A 22,934-nucleotide genomic window follows, 5' to 3' on the forward strand; every position below is an offset into this window, starting at 1 on the left:
GGAAGGGCCAGATGACAGGGTGACAGGGATTGTGATGCCAGAACAAGAGTTCAGAAACAACATGTGGAAGGACCAGGAAAGAGAGCAATAAGCAAGCTCGGGCGACGGCTTTCATCTTTAAGGGAAAGGATCTACCTTTCCCGTTTGTCTCTGGGGACGTTCAGCCCAAATCCTCTGGCTCAATGGCCCCAGATCAGCAGGGTCTATGCTACTTGGGCTCCTGGAGGTCCCGTCTATACTGCAGGCTTCTCCCCATGGCCTGAGTCTCTCCTGCCAGGTGAGCCCATGCACCCCAGGGCTGCACTGGTTTCTCCCGGGCAAATTAATCTAACTGCACTCCCTTCAACATCCTGGGCCTCTCCTGGTAGGTGTGGGGTGGCCTGTCATGTAGGAAAAGCAGATGAAGCCACGTGGATGTGACGTGAAGAAAGTTCTCTGGCCAAACACTATGTCCCTTTACCCTGCAGCTGATGTCTGAAACCCCAGAGTTCTCCAAGCCGTGAAGCTGTGTACTCCTGCTGTGAAGCAGCCTCACCCCGGGGTTCAGTGAGAAGGAGGCAGGCCGGGTCCTTGTCCTCTGGGAGCCTGCTGGTTGCTAGACCTGGGCGTCCCGGGCCAACTTGGATCCTTGCTGAGTTGCATGCACTTTGCACAGGGCATCACTACAAGCGGTTATCAGTCCTTGAGACCTCGGAGTTGCAAATCCTCAAGATGTGATTTTTATGGGGGTCTGGAGAAGCCGGTGGGCACAGAGATGAGAGGGGAAGGAATGCCCCCAAAGGCACCAGAGACCTTCGTGGGTCCAGCAGAGCTCAGGCATCCCACCCCAGCCTGTCCTGGTGACCCACCTTGCCCTATGTAGCTGGGTCCTCAGGAGGCTTCCACTCAGATGTAACCTAGATGCTTAAAAGTGCCAGTGTAACTCCAAATAAGCTTTATTTTCTCCCAAGGAGGGGAATCCAGTCCACAGGGGTTGCCAGGCAGTTTAATGACTGCTGAGAAGTGGTGAAGATCAAATTCTTCTCAGGGATAAATCATCTCTTAATTTTCCATAAATATGCACATTTCGGAGAGTGAAAGGGTGTATCATTCATAGTTTTACAATGGGCACTGGAATTCCTGGCACGGCTTTACATCCTCTGTGGTAGGTACGCTTCAGCTCATTCCAGGCCCCTTTTATGTCCCACCCCTGACTTCCTGCTCTCACTGCGCCCTCTCCTGTAGTATGAGTAGCTCCTGTTAACAAGTTTTTTGGGTACAAAGGCAGACTGGCGTGTTATAATGAAAGTACAAATGCATTTTTATTGGAATATGAAGGAGGAGCCTGTTGGTTTTGGTTTTATTTTTATTTTTAACTTTTGTGGGTACATCGTAGGTGTATATATTTATGGGGCACATGAGCTGTTTTGGTACGGGAATGCAATGTGTAATAATCACATCATAAGAATGGGGTATCCATCCCCTCAAGCATTTATCCTTTGTGTTACAAACAATCCAGTTACACTGTTTTAGTTATTTTTACATGTACAATTAAATTACTATTGTAGTTGCTCTGTTGTGCTCTCAAATACTAGGTCTTTTTTTTTTTTTTTCGAGACAGAGTCTTGCTCCATTGCCCAGGCTGGAGTGCAATGGTGCGATCTTGGCTCACTGCAGTTTCCACCTCCCAGGATCAAGCAATTCTCATGCCTCAGCCTCCCGAGTAGCTGGGATTACAGGCATGTGCCAGCACACCCAGCTAATATTTGTATTTTTAATAGAGATGGGGTTTCACCATGTTGGCCAGGCTGGTCTCGAACTTCTGGCCTCAAGTGATCCATCTGCCTTGGCCTCCCAAAGTGTTGGGATTACGGGCATGAGCCACTGTGCCCAGTCAAATACTAGAGTTTTTTGTTGTTGTTGTTCTTGTTTTTGTTATTTAGACAGAATCTCACTCTGTTGCCCAGGCTGGAGAGCAGTGGCGCAATCTCAGCTCACCACAACCTCCGCCTCCGGAGTTCAAGTGATTCTCCTGCCTCAGCCTCCTGAGTAGCTGGGACTACAAGCACATGCCACCACGCCCAGATAATTTTTGTATTTTTAGTAGAGACGGGGTTTCACCATGTTGGCCGGGCTGGTCTCAAACTCCTGACTTCAGATGATCCGCCCGCTACGGCCTCCCAAAGTGCTGGGATTACAGGCATGAGCCACCGCACCCGGCCAAATACTAGGTCTAATTCAAGGGGGCCTGTTGTTTTGATGAGAAGGATTTGAAAATATCTAGCAGAGGAGGAGGAATTTGAGTTGGACTTCAGCAGGCTAATATCGGTGGTGAGGGGGCAGGCAGTGGTGAGGGATTCAAATGGAGGGAGGAAGAATGGGAGTAAACAGAAGCTGGAGTCAGGGGCATGGAGCCCTGGGGGCAGGTGCAGAGGAGGGAAGCAGTCTCTGCGTGATGGCGAGTCATGGGCGTTCACGTGGAACGCCACTCGGAGCTCACAATGCCGGGTGCTGCACATGTGCGAACTCACTGAATCCTCACCAGGAATCCTATGCGGTAACGATACTGTTGTTATCCCCCACTGAACAGACAGGGAAACTGAGGCACAGGGAGGGTAAGTCAGGAGGATAAATGGCAGAGGGAGTCTGACCCTAGAGCTCATGCTCTTCCCCGGAGGCCTCTTCCTCCTCGCTGGTGTGCTAGTCTGCTCGGGCAGCCATAACAAAGGCCACAGACCCAGCAGCTTAAACAACATATACTTTCTCATGGTTCTAAAGATACAAAGTCCAAGATCAAGGTGACAACAGGGCTGGTTCCTCCTGAGGCCTCTCTCCTCGGCAGGGTCTTTCCTCTGTGCATGCACATCTCCAGCATCTGTGTGTCCACATTTCCCTCTCTTATTAAGAGCACCCATCAGATGGAATTAGGGCTCACCCTAACAGCCTCGTGTTCACTTCATCACCTCTCTAAAGAATTTATCTCCAAACGAAGTCATATTCTGATGTCCTGGGCTTCAACGTGTGAATCTGAGGGACACAGTTCAGCCCTAACAGGTGGGGAAGTCCAGTCGAGCAGGCTCTGGCTGCAGAGCTGGGAAGGTCTTGGCTGGGTTTCAGGGGATCAGTGCAGCAGCTGTGTGTGGCATGGACGGGGCTATGGCCCTGGAGTTTGGCCACACACTGGGGTCACTCAAGGAGTTTTTAAAAATCCCAGTGCCCCTGCTGTATCACAGACCAACTAAACCGGACTGGCTGGAGTGGGCAGGCACTGTTATCTGCAAAGCTCCCGTGTGGTTCCCACGTGCAGTCAAGAGATCAGAGGAAAGATGGCCTGGAAATCAAGACACCTGGCGCAAAAAGGGAGTGGGATTTGGAAACTGATCCGTCCAGGCCCAGGGATCATGAGAGCTACCACAACTGCTGAGCTGAATCCAGCCCATGGCAGGTCACTCAAGCCATTATCCAAGAGGCTCAATGGCTGTAACCGCAGAACGCCATCTCTCTGAGCCCAGAGACCATCTGACACTCTGCTTTTCCGGCCCCTTGAAGCTGTTCCTCAGGCCACGCTGCCACCACTGACCCCCAGGCCTGGGGCTATGGCTTCAAAGGCTACTCTCTCTGCTCAACGCCCTCATCTTATGAATGGAGCAGCAGATCCCAGCGATGTACGGTGACCTAGCCTATCAAGAATAAAACCTATGCTGGTGATACGTCAGGAAATGGAATCATGAGGAAACCACCAGCTTTTCAAAGGGCAGGCCTGAGGATGGTCCTTACGCTTTTCTCTCCCAGCAGATGCCTGCAAGATCAGGCTGAGAGGTTGTGCTTGTCCTTGGAGCGCAGGGCTGGTGGGGACTGGCAGGGGATGGCAGTGGCCCGTCTAGGCCAGGGCAGCCAGGCCTTCTCTGAAAATGACGCTTGGCTGACCGGTCCCTGGACAGCCCCAGCCCACAGGAAGCTCTGGAGGCCAGACCAGCTCTGAGCTGTCCAGAGGGGCAGATGGACTTATCTCAATGGAACTTTCTTCAGAAGGGTCTAAGCACACATAGCCTGTTCCCTGGGGTCGGTCTCTCCTAACTTAGCAAACTGGTCCCATAGGAACCCAAGAGGCAACCTGAGCCGTGACCTTTCCTGCTCATTCACAGCAGCTGCATAGATCCGCAGGGGCCCCTACTTTTGTGGGGCTTCCATTTTGGTGGGGGAGACAGAAAACCAAATACATACATAAATAGACAGTACTGAAAGTGGTTATGAGAACGATGAAGAACAATCCTTATGCGTCATAAACTCACTTCCTGTTTTGGGGTCTTTTCATGAGAATTTATTTTGTAAACGATGGTGCCTCGTTTACCATTCCCTTTCCTCCTGGGGAGGGAAACTCAAGCACAGGTTTCGTGTTGGGTTCCAGGCTACACGCAGCAGGGAGAATGAACACTGTGATGTGTCCTGCCCCTCACAGCCTAGCTGGGAAGGAAGGACCAAGCCTGTGGAACAACAGGCGGGTAGAAAGGCAGCCCAGGACTGTGTGCCACAGCACTTCCTGAGCAACTGGCAATAGTGAGGCGCCAGGAGGATATGCACATGTGGGAGGTAGGCCCTGCCCTCTGGTTTGTAATCAGCAGGGAGGCAGGGTGCCCTGCAATAAGACAACTATACAAGGCAAGGTACCATCGCTGTTCATTAGTGTTGTTACCATGGAGGTCTTAATGGGGATGTAACAAACCACAAGATTTGGGCCCTGCCTTCACGGAGCTCACAGTCTAACTGGGGAGGTAAGAGTATCTATGAATTTCTGTATCAGCCTTTCTATCTAGTCATCTTTCTCTGTGATAAGGAATTCAGAAAAGAGCTGAGTCGTTACAAGTTAATGGAGCAGGAGAGGTGGCAGTGAAATCAGGAGGGGTGAAGGCAGGTGGGCAGGAAAGGCAGGGGAGGTGGGGCAAAGGTATTTGCAGCTGGGGCGTACCAGTGGCTTAAATGAGACTCAAGAATCCTGGGGTGGTGGTGGAGGCTGACATGATGGAGGGAAGGTTCTGGGTTGGGTGAGACTGGACAGCAGAGTGAGGCTAGATGATGAAGGAAGTCCCTGGACCCAAGCACCACCTCCCTATTGGACAGGTGGGCACACAAGATTCCTGGGAGGTAGACAAGGGGGGTTGAGTCATGCAGTCTCTAAGGCTGGGGGAGGCTCCTTGCCCACACTGCCTGCCTGCACCCCATCACTTCCTGCTGACGTGGGCCCAGGATGCCACAGTGGGCACCAGATGTGGGTTCCGACTCTGAGGAGGGACTCCCATGATGAAAATGGACCTTTCCATAAATTGGTTTGGGGGGTCAAAGGGGATGTTTTCAACAGGGCCATTTGGAAAGCCATGGGGGCAACAAAAGCCTGGACTTTCGTGACGGATCATGACGGTGACTCATAGGTGGCAGAAGAAAGAACACTGAGCGGGCTCCTGTAGAGCAGCTCTGTAACCAGTCAGCCCAGTTTCCCCTCTACAAGCACAGAAGAATGCAGGGTTAGGGAAGGCTTCCTTGAGGAGGTGACAACTGAGCCGTGCTAAAATTCAGCACAAATAGGAATAAACGAGGAGAGGGAAGGTGAGAGGGCTGGAGAAGGGGGCAGATCAGGCAGGGCTTGCAGACCAAGTAGATTCGGGTCTTTTATCTCGGAGGACCGGGAATCCCCTGGATGATTTTAAGCATAAGAAGTGATGTTTTTAGAATAGCTCTCTGCCTGCAGCATGGGGGAAGCTGGAAAGAGAGAGTGGGTGCAGAGAGACCAGGTCGAAGACTCAGTCATCCTTCTGCGAGGGGCAGGAGCAGCTCCTTCAGCCCTGGCCTTTGCACTTGCTGTCCCTTGGGCCGAGAAAGCTCCTCCCCCTTGATCTTTGGACGTGCCTCCTCTGCTGCCAGGTCTCCATCCCCTCTTCAGAGAGCTTTCCGGGGCCATCCTCTCGGCTGGATCCCTGGCCCCCAGTCATGCTCTGTGCCACCCCATCCTTCACTAGCTGGAACCACCACTCATTTCTCTGCTGCTTGTCACCTGCTCCTGAAAGTTCTAGGCATCTCCTCTGCTTGTGTTGCACTGAGCACGGCCCTATGACCAGGTCTGTTCCAGACCAGGCCAGACCAGGTCTCGGCCACGACTCTCAGTGGGCAGCTGGAGAGGTAAACAGAGTAGACTGGGTCTGTCCTGGGCTCATGGGCCACACAGCAGGGGGCAGGGAGAGGAGAAGACAGGATGCAGGATGGAAGGGGAGGCGGACAGGACTGGCAGATGTGCTTCTGCCCCTAGAGGATGGGATGGAGTGAGGAATCCCACTGGATACCAAGTCAGTGGAGGGCTGTTACTGAGGATTCAGCCGTGTGGGGTCTAGTCACGGGGCCTCAGGACTCCAAGGTAACGCTCCAGAGAGGAAAGAGGCATCCCTGGCCTGGTTCCCTCTCCTGGGGGCCTAACAAACACAGTGAAACCGCAGGTCTGGATCTTGAGAGGCATCTTAGGGGTGCACGCAGTGGGCAGGGAGGGAATTAAGCATGCCTGGGGCAGCTGCTCTGGAGACAGCGCTTTGGGGCAGCATCCCCCAGCAGCCCACGCCCCTTATCTAAGCTGGATGATCGCTTAAAAAATCCAGCAGCCGACATGTCTAGGGGGCTGAACGTTCCATTCTTTGCTGGCAAGAGAACACAAGGCCACAAAATGCCATGATGAGAAATAAAGGACCCAGTGACTCAACGCATTTGTGACAGGTTTATTGTGGAGCGCTGCATGGGCCTGCCAACACAGTCCAGACGTGACATTTAAAAGCCCTGCACATTCCATTTTCCCTGGTGGCCTCCCCACCGTCGACCGTGTGAAACACAGGCAGCTTGTCCACATCAACCAAGAGTCTGCTGACTAGGCTCTGGTCTTTGGTCCAGAGGTCTCTGCACATTGCAGGAGTGCAGCGAAGGCGTTTAAAAAGCTGCTTGCTTCCACCGGTGGGCCTCCTGCTATCAGGAAGGGGGCCAGGGTTCGTGCACAGATTAGTGGGGCAAATCTTGCAATGAGATAGCTCAAAGTTTTTAGGGAAGCTGTCCAATCTTTTCTCTCGGAAATTCCTAATCTATAAAAAGACTTTCTAAAAAGTCTTAAAAATGCATACAACCTACCTGCTGTTTTGGTTTAATGAAAGAAGCCACTTGACTGGATTCCATGATGCTCACTGACCAGGCACAAATGCCTTTTCTCTCCAATAAAAACAACAGCAACAAAGCTATTATTCTCTGCTTATTTTCTGCTAGATGTTATCATTCTCTCTCCATATGTAAATCAGGAAACTGAAGCACAAAGAGGTTACATAACTTGCCCAAGATCACACCACTAGTAAGTGGCAGAGCCGGGATTTGAACCCGGGCTCTGGGCCACCATCCTAGATTGCTCCTTAGCCTCTATAAGGTCCCCGGATGCAGTTATGTGGATGCCCCGTCTGAATCACTATCTTCCTATAGGCAGGTGGCCTACAGGAAAATAGAATGTTCCAAAATTATAAGAGAAATGGAGTAAAATATTAGGCTGAACTTGTAGAGAAGCCTTGTTGTTATATACAGCACCATGTTTTTCTGGAGGCCAGGAATGAAAATTGAGAAGCTACAGCAGCACATGTTCTTACATTTGGCTCAGACTGAGGGTGTCTTAAGTAAGCCTGAGCGTTTGGCAAACTTGCCCAGTGGAGGAGAGAAGGACAAAGGGCTGAGGTGGGTCAGCATGGAGCTTGTGCGTTGAAAATGTGTTGGAATCCTTACCAATGGCTCCAAACTCCCATGGCAACCCCACCAGTGAAGGAATCACATGAGGGAAGAGGGGCCCCTTCCCCACCTTTCCAAAGATGCAGCCACCAGTTCTGTGGAGGCAGGAGCCCTGGGGCTCTGGACACACATGTCCATCTATCTGTGCATCAAATGGTACGCCTAGAACGAGGACTTGCCGGAGTTTGAAAAGCTGACTTGAGAACATCACTGTGTTTCCCAAGACCCTCAGTGCCCTCAGCTGTGTAGGTGCAGGCCTTATGCTCAATGTTCTCTAAGATCTCGACTTCACTGAATAATCCGCAGAGAACATCCTGTGCTCCACCCCAGCCCAGGCCTTTCCTCACTTTCTGAGTGGGGCCCGGGAAGCAACGCAGTGGATCAGCGTGCATGAGTGTGTGGGGACAGGTATCAGAAGCAGTCAGGACAGCATAGGAAATGGGAGGGGAAAGCAGAGGCGTCAGGGGTTTCACCTCTCGCTGAGGGAAACAGCATCCTTGATGAAAACTGGTAGATCAAAACTGTTCTCCCCTCTCCTGGGTCAGAGTTCAGAGAAACCGCATCAAGAGGAGGAACTGTTCAGCTTTTAAAGACATGATAGTCTGAGTCAAAATAAGGAACATCTCTTTTGAGGCTTGCAAATCACTCTGAAGCGAGGTGCCAAGCAGATGTGGAGAAATAGCAGCTGTCAGCCTCTGCCAGAATCTTCTATACAGCAGTATTTATCTGCCTTCTGGCTGTACCCTGAACTCACCGTTTGACCTACTGTTACTAAGCTACAGATGTAGGCATTTAAGTCACCTGAAAGTTGCTGCTCACTGCCTGTCTCTCTCTCTCTCACACACACACACACACACGCACACACACACACACACACAGTTGACATCATAAAACAATAGCATGGTAGCTGGTAGCTTCTAAGAGGTAGTATGCCCAACATTAAGTTGCACGGACACTATATATATCTTATAGCTGATGCTCATTTTTTATAAACAAAACATTTTTGTGAATCAGGTCATACAACTTAAAAATGCCTGGGGAGCTTTTAATTTAAAGAATAGATTCTTCCTGAGAGGCTATGGAGCCCTCTGAAATGGAGTAGCTAACTAGACATCAAGAGACACTCTGGAAGCCTGGTTTTTTCTATGTGGGGTTTTCTTAAAGAAGTGCCCAAGAGTGGCCGGGCGCGGTGGCTCACGCCTGTAATCCCAGCACTTTGGGGGGCCGAGGCAGGCAGATCACAAGGTCAGGAGATCGAGACCATCCTGGCTAACACAGTGAAACCCCATCTCTAGTAATAATACAAAAAAATTAGCGGGGCATGGTGGCGGGCGCCTGTAGTCCCAGCTACTGGGGAGGCTGAGGCAGAGCTTGCAGTGAGCCAAGATCGCGCCACTGCACTCCAACTTGGGTGAACCGTCTCAAAAAAAAAAAAAGTGCCCAAGAGAAGTCTGGCTGAAGCGAAACATTCACCTAAGGCTACTGTGATCTTGGACTTCATTACGTCTCCCTATCCTACCAGACCCCAAATACCAGACATTTCAAAGAAGGAGCTATTTTTCCTCGCATTTTTGGGACCGTTGGCATCCAATGTCATTTCCCCAAAAATTCTCTTGGGTATTTTTGGAACTAAAAAGAATGAAAAGGATTAATGAAGCAGGACTGAGATTTGCTGTGCCCGTTGCCCAACTGTTACCTGGGTGGGGTGTTGCCCCTGCCCTGTGCTGGAGTGGAGACTTGGCTCAGACAACGGTCCCTGGTCCTCAGCCTCCTTAGGCCAAATGAGCAAAAGACTCCAGGAGCAGCCCCTTCCAAGGCCACTGTTGCTTTTGGGAAGCTCACGTCTAAAGGAAAAGGAAACTGGAGAGACAGCATGGTCTCCTCTCTGAGGGTGATGTGGTCTGTGTCAAAAGCTGAGACTGGTGTTTTCTACAGTCACTGGTTGATTTCATTCACTCATTCAATAAGCATTTTTTTTAACCTAACCTACCAGGTGCCAGGTGATGACACATTGTACTAGGTTGAATTATAGATTGCTGTTTTTATAGGTAAGAATTGACAATTTCATATGGTTAAACCTAGTATTTAGAGGGTTTTCCTAAGCTAGTGTTACTATTTCTTCTGATAGCATCACTGAAGGCATAGATAACCCAATCGTTAATATTTGCGGCCTGGGTCTGCCCAGGTTCCTTTCCAGAAACAGGGCAGATACCAGTTTCTACCATGCATGTAATGGTTAGATATTTTGTGACTTAACATAGGGCTGAGTTACTGCTTTAGATCGGCTTCTCCCAGACACCCTTTTATGCAGAGGCAGTTTGAGGCGTGGGCCACTTGGGGAGCTTAACCACCATGGCTCCCCACCTCTGCAGGCCCTGCTCTGCAGTGTGGAGAGGGAGCCGGCCAGAGAAGAGTGATTCGTAAGTGCACAGTGAAGACAATCTCATTTGGACTCATCTTGTCTAATGCTACTGGAGCAAAGCTGTACCCAAAGTTCACTTGCAAATATATTTACACAGACCAATATGAAATTAAATGATTTAATAATCAGTTAAAAAAACAAAACAGACCGGGTGCGATGGCTCACGCCTGTAATCTCAGCACTTTGGGAGGCCGAGGTGGGTTGATCACCTGAAGTCATGAGTTCAAGACCAGCCTGGCCAACATGGTGAAACCCCATCTCTACTAAAAATACAAAAATTAGGCCAGGTATGGTGGCTCACGCCTGTAATCCCAGTGCTTTGGGAGGCTGAGGCGGATGGATCACTTGAGGTCAGGAGTTGGAGACCAGCCGGGCCAACATGGTGAAACCCTGTCTCTACCAAAAATACAAAATGCAGCCAGACGTGGTGGTGCACGCCTGTAATCCCAGCCACTCAGGAGGCTGAGGCAGGAGAATCGCCTGTATCCGGGAGGCGGAGGTTGCAGTGAGCCGAGATCGCGTCACTGCACTCCAGCCTGGGTGACAGAGTGAGACTGTCTCAAAAAAAATAAAAAAACAAAAAACAAATAGCTAAAGAACAAACCAACCAAAACCTGACACCTTTAAACTCTGAGGCCATAGGAGATACCTAGTATCCCTTCACTAATTTATTAGAAGATGCTCTTCCCCTTGTACTCAATTTTCTGTTAACCAGATTCTCTGTGAATATGACTGAAGTAGTTTAATCTAGTACCAAAGTGCAGAATATGGGGGGTAATAAGATTTTGAAATATAAAACCAAGGTTCTGAGATACTTTTGATGCTGCAGATACATGACATGAGCTTAAGTGATTAAATTTATTCAACAGGAGTTACCGGGACAGCCTTTCTGGTGGTGAATAACCAGGTGGACATTAACCACAGTGGCCAGTGGGGTGAGACTCGGGCTTCTCAACCTCAGCTCTGGTGACATCTGGGGCCACATCATTCTTTGTTGTGGGGGACTGTCCTGTGCACTGCAGGATGAGGAGCAGCATCCCTGACTCTAACCATGAGACACCAGCAGCACTCCCACTGGCTGAGAATCATGGGGGGATACAACCAAATGCAAACTCAATGATTTGTAGGGGAAAGCACAGCTTCCTGGGGAACAACCCACGTCAGCTTCACAAAGCTGGGGGGAAGCCTGGGGAAATGGCCTACAGTGAGGGCGTGGGGCCTCTGGAGTGAATTAGATAGAGTGTTATGGAGTAGTACCCACCTTGACAACTGCATCCCTTCCAGCCAAACTCAAGACTGGAGAAGCAACACTGGCTTACACAGCTGAAGGGATCCTGGGGAAGAGATGGGACTTGCAGACTCAACCATTGCTCCACAAGGGGGTGGCCTGGGGCACAGTGAGAAAGATCTCTCCACCCACCCCTGGGCCTTTGCTTGTCCTGACAGCTCCATCTACAATAGCCACACCTCTTCCCCCAATCCATCTGGCTCCTCTTTACTCTTCCAGGTCTCGGCTCAAATGGCACTCCCCGCCCCGCCCCCTGAAGGTTCTCTGATCCTTGCCCTGCGGCCACCCTCCCCTGGCCCTGCCAGTCTGCTCAGTGGTGCCTCGCATCCAAACTTCTAGTGCAGAACTTGTCACCTTGTCACACACAAACCGTGTATATTTATATGGATTGCAGGAGTTTGGTTTTCTGTTTGTTCCTTCCATTAAGATATGAACTCCAAGAAGACAGGGACCCTGTTTCCACAGAGTACCACACTCCTCCCAGAAGCCAATGGGGCACCCGACTCATGGTAGACATCCCCCCCACCAAATATCTGCTGAACTGAGGAAGGAAACCACTTTTCCACTGAATGGCAGGAGAGGTCCAATAAGTGAAGCTCATGAGGATGGAATCAAGCATGTGGTCATTGTAGCAAACAGTGGCATCAATCTGAACGCTGGTTTATTTCTGCAAAGTGTGCCAGGCAGAAGCTGATCCCAGACAAGAACGTGGGGCATGTGCAAGTTTCTGTCTTTACCCACATATTTTTGGGGGTGTTCACCAGTACCTTATTATGATACATCTTTTGGACAAATGGTTTGTACCCTGAGCCAAATCACACACCCTCAATGTGTTGACAACTTATATCAAAAGCCCGGTGAGACAGTGAACTGCTAAACTGGGTGGTAGAGTTCTATGTTTCAAAACTGGTATTATAAGGAATGATCATTTGCATATTGATCAGGGAGGGTGGAGAGCACGGGGAGAGGGAGGGCTGTTCAACAAAGACTCGGCGAGCCTCTGATTATGTCTGTATTTCAAAGAGCACAGGTCATGGTTGACACGCGGGCAGCAGGCCCACTGCTGACAGCTAGTCTGCTTGGTTCCTCACCACCACTGCCAGGTTCCAACATCAAGAACACAGAGACATTTCCGTCTAACTTTTATATGAAGAATTTAATTATCTATACACGGAACTAATTCAAAAGGTTGTATTACAGTTGTTAAAGCCGCAGGTTTATATATTTATATATTTTACATTCATATCCGTGAAAATACTGAAGCGCAACTGAACGAGGAGGAGAGGTCCTCGCTCTCTGCACCATGTGAAAGGAGAAGGACCTCTACACGACCACCAGCACAGCCTCCCAACAGCGCCGGGAGAACGCGAGGGGAGTGAGCATTACAGAGTCTTTAGGAGGACACCTAGATTGTGCTTGAGGCTCCCCCTGCCCCATTTTCTGTGCTGTGAGCAGCAGGCATTTTTATTGAGAGCTTCCAACTAGTGTTTAAAAGACAAACAGGGCTTCAGCTACAGCATATCTAACACACAAACGGACCATGAGCTCCATTTCATATTAATCTGTAGAAATTCCACAGTCTAGTTAAAAAATGTAAACATTGGAAATTAATTGCAGGGAGACTTCTATACATTCTTTCTTGTCAAGAAAATTACTTGTTCAAAATAGGTCATTCCATGAAAAGTAATTGGAATAAAACTTCATGTAACAGAGACTAAAAAGAGATTGTGGATATCGTTGATCGTAACGACCTCAACGGTGTTGTCTACTGATTTTATGCTATGCAAACACGCAAAATTAAAAACCCCAAACAAAACACCAACTCAACCAGATAAATCTGAGACCAAACAAAAACACAGAGTGCTTTCTCATGTGGCTACAAGGTCACTGTGCAAAATAAAATTAAATGCAATATGATTAGAGCATCGTACAAGGTAATAGCTTTGCCATGGAAAGAACTAATTTCTTATGTACAGGATGTATTACATGCTCAACAAGGTACAGCTGATACACACAAACAAGCACAAACACCTTCGCTTTAATTGGGCTCATTCTACACGTCTTTAAAACAGAGATACTGAACTCCTCTGCACTTCTATAGTAAGGGGGAAAAGCCCCAAACTACACAATTTAGTTGGTAACACTGGACAAAATGAAAAAATACATCAAGTCTCAGATTTATGGACATTTGGAACAATTTTTAATAGCACATGCAGCATTCCTTGATAGTGGGTCTTTTTGCAAAACCAAAATAGCAAAGAAGTCATTTATTTATTTTGTTTATTAAAAAGCTAAAATATATATTTAAAAATAATTTTAAAACTATTGAAAGCACCTGTGCAAAGGTGGGGGAAAGTCAATTTGAAAAGGAAAGCCACAAAAGGACCCACTACCCTGTGTGTTTTTGTAATTTTTGCTCCTATCTCTGCAAGTAATAACTCAAACATTGCGATCACATGCAACTAAGGTAAAATGAGGTAAACTGCTCTGCAGTGAGTTCTTCTACTCAGAAGGCAGTAGGTGATCATGCTGGAAGTCACATGATCAAGGCTGCATCTCCCATCATCCCTCTGGGCAGTGATATGGGATAGTGGGTCTCTTTGAGGACTTTCAAGCCTGAGGGGGGGATGGACAACATATGATTCCTAGAAAAAGGAGGAAAACAACACATAAGCAAAACAAAACAATGAGCAAAATTCAAGCTAGGAAAATGAGTCAGGCATGTAAACAGCATGGTGCCAAAATGATTTAAAAAAAAAAAAAAGGAAAAAGGAGGGAGGGGAGGGAGGGGACATGCTACAGAAGGAATGAAAATTAAAGAAAAATAAAACCCCATGAGATAAACTCTTGCATTACAGAAGGTCTTCAAAGAGACGATTGCGAATGCAGCAATGGTCTAGCTTTAAGTTCTGCAAACAAAGCTCAGCAGAATCAGAGCAATGCTGCATGTTTTACGGGAAGATACCAGAAAGGCGAGGCGACAGAGCCACCAGGGCACTTACATTGCTGGCTTGGGTCCATGTCTGTGGTCAGCTTCACATAATTGGATGGGAAGAGCCCCACTTGTCCATTGACTTCTCCTTTCCACCAGTCAGGGTCCTCCTTGTTGAGGACGTTGATGATCTGGCCCTTGTTGAAGGCCAGCTCATCGTCATTCTGCGCGGTGTAGTCGTACATCCCAATCACCTGGCACACTGCAGGAGACAGGGCTGGGTGAGTGGCTGCACACCCGCCGGAGAACGCACAACGGGTACCACGCAGCCATTCAACAGTCCCAGCTACTATTTCTGTCCTTTCGGAAGACAGTGACAGTAGGGGGAACTGTTCTATTGGGCTTTTTACAGTGTAGGCAACAGAGGAAGATGAAGAACTAAAAACTAAGACAACAGCAAAATTTTCACACTAAGTCTTTAGTTTTTCATGTTTACTTGTCAGCAGAAAATGTACAGTGCTAATCGAGGGCTTTCGTTTTGAGTGCAGCGGAACTCCTTCCTACTGCTGACTCTGGAAAGAGCAGCCCAACCCCATCCTATCTTCTGCTGCACAGGACAGCTATGTATCATGGGGACTTTACTATCATTTTTCCTTTTTGGTTTAAAGTGGAAGGTAATCATCATTTGACCTCCAAGAATTCCAAATCTTAGGGAAAACTAAAACCAGTGATTTATTTATTTATTATTTATTTATTTGAGACAGAGCCTTGCTCTGTTGCCCACGCTGGAGTGCAGTGGCACGATCTCAGCTCACTGCAACCTCCACCTCCAGGGTTCAACCGATTCTCCTGTCTCAGCCTCTTGAGCAGCTGGGATTACAGGCATGCACCACTACGCCCGGCTAATTTTTCTATTTTTAGTAGAGACGGGGTTTCACCATGTTGGCCAGGCTGGTCTCGAACTCCTGGCCTCAGGAGATCCACCCGCCTCGGCCTCCTAAAGTGCTGGGATTACAGGCACGAGCCACCATGCCAGGCCTAAAATCAGTGTTTCAAAAGATTTTTCTGCTGCTGTATCTTTGCGTCTCAAAATGTTGTCTTGAAAGAAATCTCCACCCTCAAGAACAATTTTTCTTTTCTCATTTTCTCTCAAGCCTATAGGAGGTAAAATTGTTCTCATTCTTTGGCACTTCTACTTCAGATGAGTCTGCACCAACAGGTCACAGTCCCTATGAATCTTTCTTAACAAACCTATTAATAAATAGGTTTAGGCTTTTCAAATTCTCCAGCTAATTCAATCACTTCAGCAACTGATTTCGGCGGGCCTGAGGAAGGGGCTGTACGTGGAAGTGGAGGGATACTGACACATCTCTCCAGGGGACAGCAAACCCTGCGGGAACCACATTCCTCAGCCTACACAAGGCCACAGCTCAAGCAAAGAGGCCCAGTGGGGACTGCGGCTCATCACAAAGTTTGCCCATCCTTTAATTTCTTGAGAAGGCTGCCAGTTTTTATCTTATCTCACTGGGTATATACAGCACAGGTATTTAACCACAAGGTATTGGAACAAAAATTCTACACTTTCCACAAAAGCCAACCAAGAATGGTGGCTTAAAGACCTAAAGCAGAAATCTGCTCCCCTGACCTCACCTCTCTCAGATCTTGCTGAAGCGTCTCATTTGGTCCCTTCAATCAGAAAATAGCTAACTGGGCCAACTGCTGTGCTCTGTTCTTTTCCAGTCCTCCAGGAAAGTGAGTACAACATCCTGCCTGCGCAGCAAAGCCCCCTCTGCCCACAGTGAATGTCACAGGGGAGCTATTTTGGTCTTCAGTGAACACCACATTATAGCCCCCAACCCCCGTGGCCCCCAGCTCCATCTCCTGACCTACTGAGACCCCAGCCATTTATTTTTGGGTGTCCCTTTCTGTCACCTCACCCCCTAGCCTAAACCCCAACTTAAATGGCTGGAAGGAAATCAAGAGGAAAATGTGGCCTTAATGCCACAGCATTCATGACTCCTGCAAGAAGAGCATTCCAACAAGGGTTCTGTTGTATCCAGCACAGAAAAGCCACTTAGATATCTGGTCCTTTTGAAAGACATATTCCATATCACATTAGTTGGGTGTCAGTCCCAGCAAGTACAGGAAGTGCTTTAAAGCACATGTGAAAAACAACCTAAGATATTTAATGAGGAAATCAAGTGGAAAAACTCAAATGGCATGCAGACCATCTTCCAGTTAGAGACGGGAAACTCCTTACCTGCCGCTAATGCTGTTGACTTAGGTGGCTCTGTTGGGGTGATTTTGCTCGTCCCAGGGCTTAGAAGCTTTACATAATTAGCTGGGAACCAGCCTATCTGGCGCTTTTTCCCACGTGCCTAGTAAGAAAATAATTACATCAAACATTTTTAAAGGCTCATCTTTTATAATACAGCTCACTTTATAACAGAGCACTTATGACATTAACAGTAAAATCTATGGATTACTATGTCACAAAAGTAAAACACCATAGTTAAAATTCAAATTGTGGCAATCACTGGTCAGCAAAGCCCAGAATGTTTTTGCTTGGGCTAGACTGTGTGGATCACAAAATCAAGATATACCATGGATTGCCTGGGATAGGAAATTCTGCTCATGTAATGCTAGCACTCAGCTGTTAATTTCAGGTAATGTAGGCATTATGGTTAATGCCAACACTGTATATGGGTTTTAGGAATAATAATAATAATAATAATAGCCACCAATACACACTGAGTACTTCTTTTTTTTTGAGCGGAGTCTCGCTCTGTCACCCAGGCTGGAGTGCAGTGGCGGATCTCAGCTCACTGCAAGCTCCACCTCCCAGGTTCAGGCCATTCTCCTGCCTCAGCCTCCCGAGTAGCTGGGACTACAGGCACCCGCCACCACGCCCGGCTAATTTTGTTTTTGTATGTTTAGTAGAGACAGGGTTTCACCGTGTTAGCCAGGATGGTCTCGATCTCTTGACCTCGTAATCTGCACCCCCTCGGCCTCCCAAAGTGCTGGGATTACAGGCGTGCACCACCGCACCTAGCCCTCACTGAGTACTTTTTATGAGCCAGGCCCTGTGCATTTATGCACACAATTCCAGAAGGATAATAGTATTATTATTCTCAATTTCCAGATGAAAAGTTGAGTGACAGCCCCAAGGCCACAGGCAGTTAGTGGCAAGCCAAGATGCACTCATGTGTCTGCATGCCCCTTTATGGGTAATATACATCCTTAGATGCAAGATGACATACATGCAGTACACACAGAACACAAGGAGACTCGACGTTATTTTCACAAACCCGTAGGCCCATGTGATGACTAAAGCCACATTTTTCACCGCCATTCCTTTCTCACTTAATTCAATCTGATTCAACACAAGACTCATCTATGGCGTGTTTCTGCACCATGCTGTTAGGAAGGGACAGTAGATGACTGTCCCTATAAACCCGGGGAGTTTATAACAAAGTTGGCGAGGCAGGTTTTGCAGTTTAGGACACAATCCCATTAAAAGACTCGAGTTGGGGATCATGAGTCGGGCTTTGACTACCCTTCTGTATACCACCAAGAAAAGAGAACCCAAAACTACTTGTGCATACACACGCATGCATACACACACACACACACACACACACGTCTAGAAAACAAGGCTCTCATCGAAACAGCCGCCTCTAGGGACAAGGTGGGAAGGAGACATTTATATCCCCTCGTAACTTTTGAATTTTAAACCATGTGACTGTAATTACCTATTCCCAAAATAAGGAAATAAAACTAAAAGAAAAGAAAACTTCCACCACATTACCTCCGCCCTCCCACCTGCCAATTTATCAAGAGGGATACCTCTGGGTCATTTTCAGAACACAGAGCAGGTTTCCCTTTCCTTGAGGTCTGATAGATTTCATCCCCTTGGCTCAAGGACTAAAGCTTTCATGTTCACAGTGAACCTGCCGATGACTGAAGCCATCTGGTTACAAATTTCCACGTTTATCTACCGAGTATACCACCATTCTGCTCGCAATGACACCACTCTTTCCCACACCTCTGCCGCAGAGCACAGAACTCACTGGTGTTTCCTCATTTGTGGATCCACGCTGAGAGTCACTCTGGTGACAGCGCCAGGAGCTCTCCTGGGTCATGGCAACTCAGCCACTTTATTGAGTATCCTAAGAACCACTCAAACACTCACATAAGCACAGTGATAGAGGTATGGGGACTGAAAAATACGGCTGCTGCCTCCAAGGGGCTAGTCAACTACATGTGGAAATAAGAAATGTGCACAGAAATCAAAGTAATATAAAATACTAAAGAGTGGTGCTGGCACGGGGCCAGCGCTGGAGCTCAGGGGAGGGAGATGGTGCTTCTGGTTGGGATGGTCACAGACAGCTCCCAGAAGTGGGATCTGCCAGCTCTTGTGGAAGTGGAGAGGTTGGAGCTGGTTGGCCCCTGGGGAGAAATGTCATGAACAAAGGCAGCAAGGCAGGAGAGCAGGGGGTGTTGGTGTTTCAAAGAGGCTGCAGTGGAGACGTCATTGCTCAGCGGTAAGACGTGAGGCTGCACCGGGGAGAGGGGCCCCGCAGGAAGCCTTCCCCTGGCAGGCGAGGAGGAAAGGCGATGGGAGTCTCCCACGTCTCCAGAACAGGACAGTGGCATGATGCTGGCAGGGCCAATGGGTGACACAGCACAACTCTAAGCAGGGAGTGGGACCTGAGGGTCTAAGGAGGCCTCTCCCTCCCCAGCACAGGAGAAGGCATGTTGACAAAAAGGAGTGGATTTCCAGACCTCCAGAGGTCAGATTCCTTAACCAGTGAGTAGTATCTGGAGGGTGTCCACCAGCGAGCTCTCCGGGGAAGTTTCATCTTTAGTTACACTCCAGGTTGTGCCTTCTATTCTGGCCAAGATGCGTTTCTTATATATTCAGCTCTCCAGTGCGGCTCTTCCTGTCCTGGCCTCAGGCTCACCTCCACAGAGTGGTAAACAGGGGACTGCGTGAGACCCGAGGCCTTCCCCAGCAAGGCCTTCCTCCTTCCTGCTCCTGCTGTTCCAACCCCCATTCCTCAGCGCCTGAGGGTCTGTCTTCCGTGGCTAGCCCACTGCATGGCAAAGGTTTCCTGCCTCCCTCTTCCCCCTCAAACTTACATAGTTCCATACCGTCCTGCTCATGGGCAGACAAATACCAGCAGATTTGGGAAGTCAGTCTACAGGCCCACTAATAGCCAACAAAGGGTTCCCATGGGCCCCTTCCTCACAAAGCATTCCAGAAACCATTCCTTCCTACATCCAGCCAAGCCTTACTGAGGCCCCCTGTGTTAAGCAGAGGCCCACGTTCAACAAACGCCAGAGAGACGGATGGCTGCTGGAAAATTCAGTCCTTCCACAGGCCCCACGTGGGCAAGCCAGGGAGCAAGCCCTGTCCTTCACTAAGCTATGAAGCAGGTGGCCAGGTGCCCGCCTGGCGGTCTGAGGCTGATCTTCACTTTGGATGGGGGAGGATGCCAGGAGGGAGACACACTTTCTGTATGAAAAGTCAGCTGGCTTACCTCTCAAGTAACTGCTATAGTAGTAACTTTTTAAAGGCAACTTTTTATTTAGAAATGATTTCAAAATCACGTAAAAGTGGCAAGAATAAGAAAAGCACACAGAACACCCGTAGGCCCTTTACCCGAATTCACCTACTGTCAACACTCAGCGCCAGCTACTCCCTCATTTGTGCGCATTCTCCCTCCCTCCCCACCCTCTTCTCTGCAAGTTCTTTTTTTGAATCATCTGATTGCAAGTTGCTTACATCTTAACTCTTTACCCCTAAATACTTCAACATGTATCTCCTAAAAATAAGAATATTCTCTTATATAACCATAGTACAGTTATTGTTTTCCATAAATTTAACACTGGTACAGTAATTTTGTCTAATCTAGTGTCCATAACCCAATTTTGTCCATTATTCCAATAATGTCCTTTACAGCGTGGTTTTCTTTCACACAGGGTCTAGATACTGCAGAGTCTAGGTACTGCAGCCAGTCTTCACGCCTCTTTAGTCCCCTTTCAACACGTTTTGTCTTTTATGATCCTGACGTTTTTGAAGAACAGTCACTCTCTTCCTCCTCCCTCCCAGCACAACTGCACACACACGATGTCCTCTGGTCTCCCCACTGCTCATCATTCTGATCACCTCATTCAGGTCTTGTCCTAGTTCCCCACTCTATAATTATTGTGTTTTCCCCTGCAGATCATGAGCAATCTGTGGGGGTCACTTCAAGACCATGCACATTTTCTGCTCCTACTGAAAATTTTCCTGCAGATTTGGCATCCACCAATGATTCTAAGAAGTTTTACCATGAGAATTGTGTAACAGTAATCTTTTTAAAGCATCTTTGTCTCTGGAAATGAGACTTATAGGAAGTATCTGGAATGGTAAAATGTGTAACAAGATGATATGATTAACAATACACACACATACACACACACACGGGAACTAAAAATACCGTGATGTATGGATGTGGCTTTGAATGCAAAGAAATCTGCTCTTGTGCCACACCTTCTAATACCACTGACGAAAAGCTCCACTCTCTAATGCCAAGGCACATAAGGATATGCAGGCATCCCTCGTCATACGAGTTCTCACTATGCCGACACTATCTGAATTCAGGAATGGAAAAGATATGTTTTCATATGAGCTCCTAGCTCTCAGAAATCTGTTACCGGCTGTCTGAAACTTAGGAACTAAACAAACACAGAAAATTTGGCATCTCTCACTATCCAAATACAGAATTTAGGCGGCGAGGGGTGGTTTGTACTTCACAATAAAATAACGTCCCTTTGAGATTTTGTGTATTGAAACTTGGATGGAGAATTGTAAATAAACAAAAAAGACACTGACTTGCAGCTCTCCTTCCCACCATCCACCTGGGTTCTTTTTTCGGATCAAAATCAGCTGACCAGGGGCGAGAGTGAGCTGCTCGGGGCCGGTGGCGGTGTATGAGGCAATAACCTGGGCAATTTCTGAAAAACAAGATCAAACATGGCAGTGCACTGTTAGAGTTAGCAGGAGAAATGGCCAAGAAGATGCAGGCGCCTCCCAGGTTCACAGATGAACACATCAAAACCAGTGTATTGGGCTGGATTTCTACTAAACGAGTAAGGCTCCCTGAAACGCCCCTGTTCCCAGAGCTACCAGGAAGATGCAGCATTCAAGGGCCTGGCTGATCCTCGAGCCCTCAGTGGGCTGCAGACTCCCTTGTCATCCCGTGAAACTTACTTACCAACTTCCCTCCACGAAGTCCGCTCCTTGCCCACTCCGGGCACCTTCTGTCACACCCCTCCCATAATTACCCAGAATGCCCTGAGGCCAAGTGTGGGGCCTCATTCACCACCCACCCCAGCACAGTAGCACTCAATGGCTAAAGTGCTACTTTAAAGTGACTAAAGGACTCAATAGCTTTTCCAGCTACCAAGTATGGTAGAAAGAGAAGCCCATTTTCCTCAGAAACCACTGGAAGCCCGGCAGGGGCTTATTTCTATGTTGTTGCTGCAGATTCTCACTCCCAACGACACAGCCTTCTTCTTTATGGCTCACATTTTGAGAGTAATCCCTGAATATCAGGTGCAAATCACGGCAGGGCAAATTTCTTTCTTTTTATTTCACGTTATAGGAGGGACCTGGAGTTAAGAAGGGAACTTTATACAAAAACAATTCAGCACAGGGAAAAAAATGTAAACAGTTCTGTACTTTTCCTGAATGTGAAAAGTCCCATGGGAAAAATTCCAGCAGTACCACAGACCAGGCTCTGAAACACACATTTCCCCTGGCCCCGGAGATCGAGTATGAAAAGACAGAACCCTTCTCTGCCTGAGTTCTGGCACATCTGCAGCTACTGCTTTCTGAACTTCTAGAAGCAATACAGAACAAACTGTTCTACTCCTCTACCCTTGCTCTCCAAGTGTGGTTTGTGAAAGAAAGGAGAAAAGAAGGACAGAAAAAAAAGAAGAAAGAAGGAATGAAGTAAAGAAGAATGGAAAGGAAGAACGCAAAAAGGTCTCATGTTCTGACAAGATTTCCTACTTTTCTACTCACTCCAGGGAACAAGTAAGACTCTGGCCCTTAAGCAAGCCACTCTCATCCTGTTCTGCATGCTATCGGGGTCGGCCACCAGGACAGAAGCACCTGGTGGTCACGGTGCAGGCCGGGCCCTGCCTAATGCTTTGAAGAGCTTGGGGCAGGCAAGAATGGCCACAGCACAGTCTACTGGCCCAGCCGAGGCTCTGCCTGGGAGCTCCAGCTGGGATGTCTACGCTGGGATGAGGACTCTCCTGCAACACACCAAAGACCAGCTCTTGGCTCCAAGAGTTTATGGTTTGGAGAAAGACCAAACTAGCGTCCTATTTGGCACTGGATGCTCTTGCTCCTCAAGGGACCTGGCATATGTAGCCAGCAATCTGCCCCAACATTCTCTGCAGTCTTTTGTGTCCTTTCTTGCTAGTTTCAGTGCAAAGCAAAGCCCAGCCCACCTGGGCTTCATCTA

At 48.2% G+C, this 22,934-nt stretch overlaps 1 protein-coding gene across 8 annotated transcripts in view; it reads right to left on the reverse strand.

Moving 5' to 3' along the window:
- ITSN1 (intersectin 1) overlaps positions 1–22,934 on the reverse strand; it is a 241,885-nt gene that overhangs the window by 37,316 nt on the left and 181,635 nt on the right. For 6 of the 8 annotated variants that reach the window (XM_063639318.1, XM_063639319.1, XM_063639315.1 and 3 more), the window contains 3 exons: positions 21,293–21,414; positions 16,673–16,790; positions 14,483–14,674 (listed from right to left, as the gene is read on the reverse strand). In XM_063639318.1, the coding sequence (XP_063495388.1) occupies positions 14,483–14,674; positions 16,673–16,790; positions 21,293–21,414 (432 nt within the window). Of the gene's footprint in view, positions 1–12,617; positions 14,126–14,482; positions 14,675–16,672; positions 16,791–21,292; positions 21,415–22,934 lie in introns of those variants that run through there. The other 2 variants (XM_063639321.1, XM_063639322.1) reach the window with 1 other exon arrangement.

The sequence above is a fragment of the Symphalangus syndactylus genome, chromosome 5, assembly GCF_028878055.3.
Source record: "Symphalangus syndactylus isolate Jambi chromosome 5, NHGRI_mSymSyn1-v2.1_pri, whole genome shotgun sequence".
NCBI classification, from domain to species: domain Eukaryota; kingdom Metazoa; phylum Chordata; class Mammalia; order Primates; family Hylobatidae; genus Symphalangus; species Symphalangus syndactylus.